The sequence below is a fragment of the Melampsora larici-populina genome (genome assembly GCF_000204055.1).
Source record: "Melampsora larici-populina 98AG31 unplaced genomic scaffold MELLAscaffold_51, whole genome shotgun sequence".
Classification (NCBI taxonomy): domain Eukaryota; kingdom Fungi; phylum Basidiomycota; class Pucciniomycetes; order Pucciniales; family Melampsoraceae; genus Melampsora; species Melampsora laricis-populina.
In genome coordinates, this window is record NW_006768815.1 from 334,346 (window position 1) to 343,316 (window position 8,971).

Here is an 8,971-nt window from a genome sequence, read left to right on the forward strand (position 1 = left end):
AGCAAGAGGAGTGGCCTAGTTCATGATACTATAGCCTGCAGCGGTAACGTATTTGTTGGTTGTCGGGTAGTCGAACAAAGTGCAATGCATTCATCTCAGTCCACGTGTCCTCAACACTGACAAACCTCCGCAACCTAGCACAACCAATATCGCTGCTTCATTGCCACTCTTCGCTACCTCAATACTATTTATGTCTCTTTTGTGGTCTGCTATGCTAGTATTGTCATCGTTCTTCGTTTTCGTGTTCTCGAAGCCGAAAAATCGCTGCAACCTAGCAGTTTCAAGAATACAGCTCGATTCATCCACTTCGCGACCTTGGTACTGTGCACAGTGTTGAACGAGGTTGAATAGTGTACTGTGCAGCCTGGCAGGTCTCGATGTTCATCTCACATTCACTGGTGTTCTTTACGACAGTGAGAAGAATAATTAAAAAGATGTTGCTGAAGCATTCCTGAAAGGATATCAACTGAGGGAATCAATCCTTTGGCGTCGACAACCACTTTTGATTAGAGAAGATACATTCCAAAGAATGATTTTTTTATCTCATCAAGCCTCAAGGTGCAAAGCCCGGGTTTTGAGAGAGGGCTTTGTTAAGCTAAACTCAAGCTTAACGCTTGACCCGTTTTCAAAAAACACGTCCCGAACGGTTCAACACCCAGGCACTTCAATTGTATACTGCGAGGTCGACGGGCCACGGCTACCGAAAGGGCCCATTATTTATGTAGCACCGGCCACCACCATCACACCTCGACGCGGTCACGTAAGAAGAGTTTAGTCAACCTCATCACAACGTACTCGTCCTTTAACATGCTGTCAGTCCAGACATATAGAGTTATCGTTGACGGGATCTGGCGTTGAGTATGTGGTATTTACATAATTCGATTTGGCCACACTGGATGAACGTAATGCCTCAGCCATACTCGATCTCAAAAGCGATCCATTGACCGACTCAACTTTCTACACAAACATATCTGAATACATTGCCGCAAGTGTTAGGGTACGAAAATGGTTTCTTTGAGTTGTACGAAAGATCCTGTGGCCCGGGCCAGAACTATGACAACTGCCACAACCACCCAACACGTTCATCTTTATGAAATCCTGGAATAGCCCAACAGAGCTTATGTACGTTCGGATTGGCTTCTCTGACTGAGTACGCCTTGGATTTCGCGACGTCTGGGTAGTGTGAGAAGTTTGAGCGTAGCCTTAAAGATGGGTCGCTCGATTCCTTTACACAATTATAATCGTTCCACTCTTTCCTCACCTTGACAATTATATTTTCATCTTCATCACATTATTTTAATTTTTATATTTTCAAATTTTTATATTTTTATATTTTTATATTTTATCTTTTCATATTTTTATCATCAACATAGTAAGATGTCTTCACCTGCTGCTGCCGCTCAAACCATACGTAGACGTACCTCAGCAAACCCAACCATCAGGCCAACTAATCCTCGTACTTCAAGCGCTTTCGCGACAACATTCCAAGATGGAGCCGTAGCTGTGAAATGGGCGGAAAACGAATTCGCTCAAGTCAAACATGAACTTTCAGAACATGATCATTCACTCAACCAGCTTAATCTTCACCGCTCAGATACGTAAGTTGACCTCAATTTCCAGAAGTGTTCGACTGCAACATCGTGATTCAAATTTTCATCAATCATATCCCATCTTAAATTCCCCCTCACAGGAAGTCGACTCTGGAAGACGACAAAGAAGCACAACTTCAAGATATCAATGAATTTGATTTGTTGGACTTCTTGGTACGACCTCAAAGCCACATCCTTCCACTTGATGTAGCAGTTTCTGACTCTCCCTTCCTCGTTTGCTTCACATCTCAGCGTGGAGAAAATCAAACCATGCAGGCTCATGGTTTCCGCCACAAAAAAGTCGGCGTGATTTTTTCAGATCTTGCTGTCAATGGCATGGGCGGCGCAAAACTCTCTATTCGAACGTCTCCGGTTGCGATCAAAGATCATCTTCTTCTCCCATTCACGATGCTTATGAGTCACTTCAAGAAGCCAACTTCAAAGGCAATTCTTTCTGGCTTCAATGGAATCGTCCGACCTGGTGAAATGTGTCTTGTGCTAGGTCGACCCAATGCAGGCTGCTCTACCTTCTTGAAGGTGATTGCAAACCAGCGTGGAGGTTTCACGGATGTGACCGGCAAGGTCGAATATGGTGGGATAGATTCTCAAACTATGGACAAGCTATACAAGGGAGAGTGAGTAGATTTGTATGCTGTCAATGTCCATGCGTCGTATCACCATTGATCTCAGAGTGCTCTTTCCCTCGCTTTCTCGATTATTTACAACAGAACTGTTTATAATGCTGAGGTACGCAGAATACGCTACCATTTCATGTTGCAACCCTCTTTGCCAGTATGGAGCTCTGACATGAGTTGCTTATTCACGTAGGACGATATACATCATCCTACCCTTACAGTCGGACAGACTCTAGATTTTGCTCTTTCAACAAGAACACCAGCAAAGAGGCTTCCCGAAGACACCAAAAAAATATTCAAAGCAAAAGTTCTCGATTTGTTGCTTCGTATGTTGGGTATAGCGCATACCAAAGATACATGTTTGCATATTTTCTCTTCCACGCACTACCCGTCATGGATTCCGAGTAAGGAAGTTGTCTTCGAAACTGACTGTAGACCTGTCCTTGTGGAATTCCAGATGTTGGAAACGAATCCTTTCGCGGTGTATCAGGTGGAGAACGAAAGCGTGTATCAATAGCCGAAATGATGTCCAATAAGGCTTGTGTACTATCTTGGGATAACTCAACTAGAGGTCTTGACGCCTCTACGGCACTTCAATACGCTAGTTCACTCAGGATCTTTACAAACGTTTTCAAGACGACCATGTTTGTGACACTATACCAAGCCGGTGAAGGTATTTTTGAACAATTCGATAAAGTATGCCTTATCAGTGAAGGCCGTCAAGTCTACTTCGGTCCTGCCTCTGAAGCTCGAGCTTATATGGTGGGATTGGGATACAAGAATCTTCCTCGACAGACTACCGCTGATTACCTAACTGGCTGCACTGATCCGAACGAGAGGCAGTTCCAAGAGGGTCTAGATGTAGCAACTATACCAAAGACACCTCAGGAGATGGAAGCAGCCTATCTGAAAAGTGACCTTGCTGAACGAAATCGGGCTGACATGACGGCCTACCGAGCACAGGTATTAGCTGAGTCAGATTTACGGGATGATTTCGTTCGCGAAGTAGAAAAATCTCGCCACAGACTCGCATCCAAGAGGGTAAGTGCGATATCATTGAAATTATACTCTTCCTTAACCTTTACTCATCAAACCACTCGTATCTAGTCTGCTTGCATAGTTCCTTTTTACACTCAAGTTTGGTCTTTAATAATCAGAGAATTTAGACTGAAACTTCAAGACAGAATGACTTTGATTATAAGTTGGTCCACAACACTAATTATCTCGGTCGTGGTAGGAAGCGTGTTTTTCGATTTGCCTAAATCTTCCTCAGGAGCGTTCACTAGGTGAGTCCTTTGATAAGAGCCTACTTTTTTAACCCTAACTGATGCATGTCGGCCATCTTTCAGGGGTGGAGTGATCTTTCTGTCTTTGATGTTCAGTATTTTCATCGGTGAGTTCAAAAATTCAGTCGCATCTTCACAGCAACTTCATCTGATACACTAGGGCATTGTGTTTTTTAGCCTTGGCAGAAATTCCTGCGCAGTTGGTGGGCCGGCCAATCATTTGGAGGCAGACCTCTTTCTGCTTTTATCGTGGCGGGGCACTTGCGATAGCCACTACTCTGGCTGATATCCCATTTTCCGCCCCCAAACTGTTTGGCATGTGTATAATCGTTGAGTCGGAATATTTTTCTAATCGTAACATCACTTCCAGCTGAGCTCATGTCCCAACCTTGTATCATATATTTTGCAGCTATACTTCATGGCAGGTCTTGTCGTAAATGCGGGGGCTTTTTTCACCTACTTTCTGATCGTCTATATGACCTACCTCACAATCAGTACCCTCTTCAGGTTATTGGGAGCCATCTCGTCCACTTTTGATGGCGCATCTCGTATGTCCAGTTGTCTGTTCATGATCATGGTTCTCTACAGTGGCTACATGATCCCTCAACAAGCCATGAAGCGCTGGCTGGTTTGGGTAAGCAATAATCTTCTGATTACTATTGCCTAACATTGATACTAAGTTTTGCTCATTTGTCATTCGTCGGCATCAGTTGTTGTATCTCAATCCGGTCAATTACTCTTTCGGTAAGCTAACTTCATTCGACAGGATGCTGAGTGCTGTTGGCCAACAGGAATCAAACTCATCTCTCCGTGTCCTCCCACAACCTACCATCTTACAACAGAGGCCCTAATGGGAAACGAGTTTGGGCGTATCGAAATGTGAGTAGTCATTTACAAAACTTTGAATAGGTATTTAATTTTAATGGTGTATCCAAACAGGCCTTGTGACGGAGATTCCATCATCCCGCGTGGGCCCGGTTACCCCTCTGATCTTGGCGCAAATCAGGTCTGTATATTTGCTGGTGCCCGTCCAGGTATCACTAATGTACGCGGGGAGGACCATATCGTCGCAGCATACTCTTATAAGTCGGAAAACGTCTGGAGAAATTTTGCGATTCTGGTAATTTACTTCATCACCTCTGAGCCATTTTGTGGGAATTTATTTACTGATGTCGAATCGGCTTACCTGTTCCACACACACACGACTTGAAACAGATCATATACTTTGCCGCATTTCTTCTCTTTTTCTTCATGGCAACGGACAGAATGTCATCAGCCGCAGGAGGTGCATCATTCATGTCGGTGAGTGAAAAGTATCTGAACTACCCGAAGATAGTTGCAAGATCCTCACTAAATTGCACGTCATTTTTAAGTTTGCCAAAGAAAACAAGGAACGCAAAAAGTTGAATGAGAAACTGGATTCGCGCAAGGATGCTTTCAGAAATGGAACAGCTCAACAAGATATGAGTGGGCTTATAACTACTCGGAGACCATTCACATGGGAAGCATTGACATACGATGTCAAAGTACCGGGTGGGACGAATAGACTCCTAAATGAGATTTATGGCTATGTTAAACCTGGAACTCTCACTGCTTTGATGGGATCCTCAGGTTTGCGAAATTTAGCCACCCATGACATGTCAAATTTACTTATAAGCTTTTTTTCGATTGCTCTGCAGGTGCTGGAAAAACCACTCTGCTCGATGTCTTGGCCAACCGCAAAAATACTGTGAGCCAAATCTTCAACTCAAAATTGATCGATACATTACCTTGCTAACTTTCTTACTCAATGTCAGGGTGTGATTGGAGGCCAGAGATGTATCTCAGGACGTGAACCGGGACCAGAATTCCGACGTGGAACCGGTTATTGCGAACAGCAAGATGTGCACGAGCCGACTGCGACAATAAGAGAGGCTTTCAGATTCTCAGCTCATCTGAGACAACCTGCAGATGTTCCAGTTGAAGAAAAAAACGCATATGTGGAAGAGATCATCCAGCTGCTAGAATTGGAAGAGTTTGCAGATGGTGAGTTACTTCACGTCCGATTATTTGGTGAGAATCTAAGCTTATCTCGAACATCCTATTTTAAGCTATGATCGGATTTCCTGGCTTCGGATTGGGAGTTGAAGCAAGAAAACGGGTTACAATCGGTGTCGAGCTTGCTGCCAAACCCCAATTGCTACTTTTCCTTGATGGTAACCTTTTTTGACTTTCTCAATCTTTGCGTCTTCTTTGAAAATTAATCACTGCCTTCTCGTATTCTCTCGTCCTTCAAATTTATGACACAGAACCTACTTCCGGATTGGATGGACAGAGTGCTTTCAACATCGTCCGATTTTTGAAAAAATTGGCAGCAGCAGGCCAGACTATTCTGTACGTTTCATCCCTCATTTTCACTCCTTCCCAAAGTGAGCCGGTCAAGATACTCATGTTTTATTTCCATCACATCTTTGTAGCTGTACGATCCATCAGCCTAACGCACTTCTTTTCGAGACCTTTGATCGGCTTTTACTCTTGAAGAGAGGAGGTAGATGTGTGTACTTCGGCGACGTCGGGCAAGACTCTCATGCAATCCGCGCCTACTTTGAGAAGAACGGAGCTCGTTGTCCGAATGATGCCAATCCAGCAGAATTTATGTTGGAAGCAATGGGTGCTGGAAACGGCCGTCAGATGGGAGGTGACAAAGATTGGGCAGATAGGTGGCTGGATAGTGAAGAGCACGCCGAGAATCAACGCGAGATCTTGCGCCTGAAAGAGGAAGCACTCGCAGACCCGCTTCAATCTTCGAATCAAAAAGTCATCAATTGTCCGTCTTTCTTTCTTGTTCTGTTCATAGAATTCCTACGCGAAAACTAATGAGGATATTTATGTCCTTCAGATCCAGGTTTCGGACTCCAATTGAAAACAGTGGCCAAGAGGACTAACGTCGCCTTTTTCCGTACTCCTGATTACCAATTAACGCGGCTTTATGTTCACCTTTTCATTGGGTTCATCGTCGGTATCACCTTCCTGGATGTGAATGGGGCAGTCACCGCGTCGGCCCTGCAAAATCGAGTTTTTGGAATTTTTCTTTCTACTTTCTTGGTAGCCTTTGTGAGTCTTGAAACTTGGAAACTCTGAGTCGAAACCCTCCTCAAAACTACAACAAAAATGCTCATGCTACCTACCTTACAGATCATTGTCGAGGTCGAGCCCATGTACATCATGGCTCGGACAGTTTTCCTTCGAGAGCTAGCTTCCAAGACATATACAGAAGAAGTATTTGCAATCAGTCAGTTTTTGGCGGAGATTCCGAACTCGACTCTATCGGCCATAGTATATTATATACTTTGGTACTTCCTTTCGGGGTCCAATGCCTCAAGCAGCAGAGCTGGCTATGCAGTCTTCAGTTGAGCTATTTCCACATCTCTCTCAACCCCGTCATGCTTGGCGCCTCGAAATCTTTCAACACAGGCTGAATCTTTATCCTCCACTTTTTGGGTGATATAGTGATCTGGCTCCTGGAGATGTTCGCTGTGACCCTGGGGCAAGGTATCGCGGCCTTGTCCCCCAGCGTTTTCATCGCGATGCAAATTAATCCTACAGTGATGACGGTGTTGACCCTGTTCTGTGGTATCATTATACCACAGCCCCAGATCAAAGCTTTTTGGCGACAATGTAAGCAAAGCCCTGGTTCATTCAGTTTTGCAGAGGGTAGACGACTCCCTGCTGATTACTATTCACGGCTTTTCAGGGATGTACAACTTGGATCCCATGACTCGAATGATGGCCGGACTAGTTGTGAATGAACTCCATGATTTGACTGTCACTTGTGGTTCGGAAGAATTGTAAGTATCATCTTGCCTCAATACCTTGATTCGTGTTGCTGAGTTCACGCAAACATCCCCTATTTCTAAATTCAGTTCCAAAATCCAACCGCCTGCTGGGAAAACATGCGGTGAATGGCTTTCTAACTTTACATCGACATTGGGGGGTGCTGTACAAAATGCGACAGCCACTTCAGATTGCAATTTTTGTCGGTATGCTACCGGGGACGATTGTAAGTTGACTTTGGCTTCTTTTGGCTTCGTTGACGCACCACAAATCTGACACAAAATCCTTTCATTATCTAAGATCTCCGTCCTCTGAACTATTCCTTTTCCAATCGATGGAGAGACCTGGTGATCATGGCGTGCTTTTGCATTTTCAACTTGATGATTACCGTTTCAGCAGCGAAAATTTTAACATCTAGATATTCGAACAGATAAGCTAGCTTATAATATTCCCTAGTGTTCAAAATGAGGTCTTTCCACCGTCCATCAACTTCTTCTGTACGTAATCCTCTCTTTGATAAAAATTCATAGACACCTTAGATTTTGAAAATCTTGAAGTATAGAAATTTTGTACCTTGCTTGGACTTAATATGTTCATAATGTATAAATGCCTATAAATCCCACATGTAGCCGTAAATTTTGCAATCCACGTAACACATTTTTAAAATCCCCCTTGCTCACTCGCACCCTTGATCTTATATATCAACTTGTCAAGTTTCGATTCGTGAAATTGAACAGCTCAATTTGTGCGCCGACATCGGAGCCACATAAACCCAGTCAACTGATGATGCGAATAGAAGCTCTCGCCGGTGATTTGAACAAAATCAATTTATTTGTTATCATTTGAATCCAGAGCCTTGTACTTTCATCTGAAGCAAAACCTCCTCATCAGCTCTGAAATGCGATTTCTCTATACATCACTGCTGGAGTCCTTGAAATATTTAAAGCTTATCCTTTGAACTAATCATGAGACTCTGGCTAAGCTTGAAATTGAATGATTTGGGGGACTGTCCAGCCTGAAAGATGGCAAGATTTAACGTACTTTCAATCCTAGCAACACGGCCACTGCGCTTGATAGTATAGCACCATACCTGGTATAGTCAATATAGCTATTGACTGTACTTTGATAAGAGTATATGTAGCATATCACAGTACCAACTATACTATCCTTCATAATCATATATCAAGTGTTGTATTGGAGTATATTCACCATACAATCAATCACATCCCTTCAACATCTTTACTGGTGCTAGTCACTGTATATGAGAGATTTGTGTCCCATCATTTGATACTCTCATGCTTACTGATGGTTTTCTGGTATTATGATAATATTATGATATAGTTGTATTACTGTGAATAAGTAAAATTAGCTACACAAATGAAGTAAGGTAGAGGAAAACATATGTACCGTGGATTCAGCAGACTGCAGAGTCAAAATATATATACGGAAGAGCTCCTTTGGAATCTTGACCACCAAAGATGTTTGAAAAATTCTAATTGCACCAACAAATTAGGAGAAAGAATACAAGGGTTTCATTCCATTTCTTCAAGATTTTGTATTTTGTGAGGCCATTAGACTCGAGATACACCCAGACAACTCTGAAAAGTTACCAATCATTGATGTATGAGAAGCAAGCCCCCCTCTGGTG

The 8,971-nt window shown here is 43.3% G+C and overlaps 1 protein-coding gene across 1 annotated transcript; it reads left to right on the forward strand.

Moving 5' to 3' along the window:
• Positions 1–1,377: 1,377 nt before the first annotated feature.
• MELLADRAFT_92660 (uncharacterized protein) lies at positions 1,378–7,757 on the forward strand (the record flags this gene model as incomplete). The annotated part of the gene is made up of 27 exons (XM_007415440.1): positions 1,378–1,598; positions 1,691–1,763; positions 1,842–2,224; positions 2,318–2,336; positions 2,418–2,628; positions 2,682–3,187; positions 3,234–3,265; positions 3,427–3,510; positions 3,574–3,617; positions 3,688–3,839; positions 3,920–4,144; positions 4,221–4,254; positions 4,302–4,389; positions 4,450–4,630; positions 4,726–4,812; positions 4,884–5,121; positions 5,190–5,239; positions 5,307–5,535; positions 5,601–5,705; positions 5,799–5,883; positions 5,967–6,316; positions 6,389–6,603; positions 6,685–6,898; positions 7,000–7,167; positions 7,208–7,337; positions 7,413–7,549; positions 7,624–7,757. 27 exons carry the CDS (start codon positions 1,378–1,380, stop codon positions 7,755–7,757), a joined length of 4,395 nt encoding a protein of 1,464 aa, XP_007415502.1.
• Between the last annotated feature and the right edge of the window lie 1,214 nt (positions 7,758–8,971).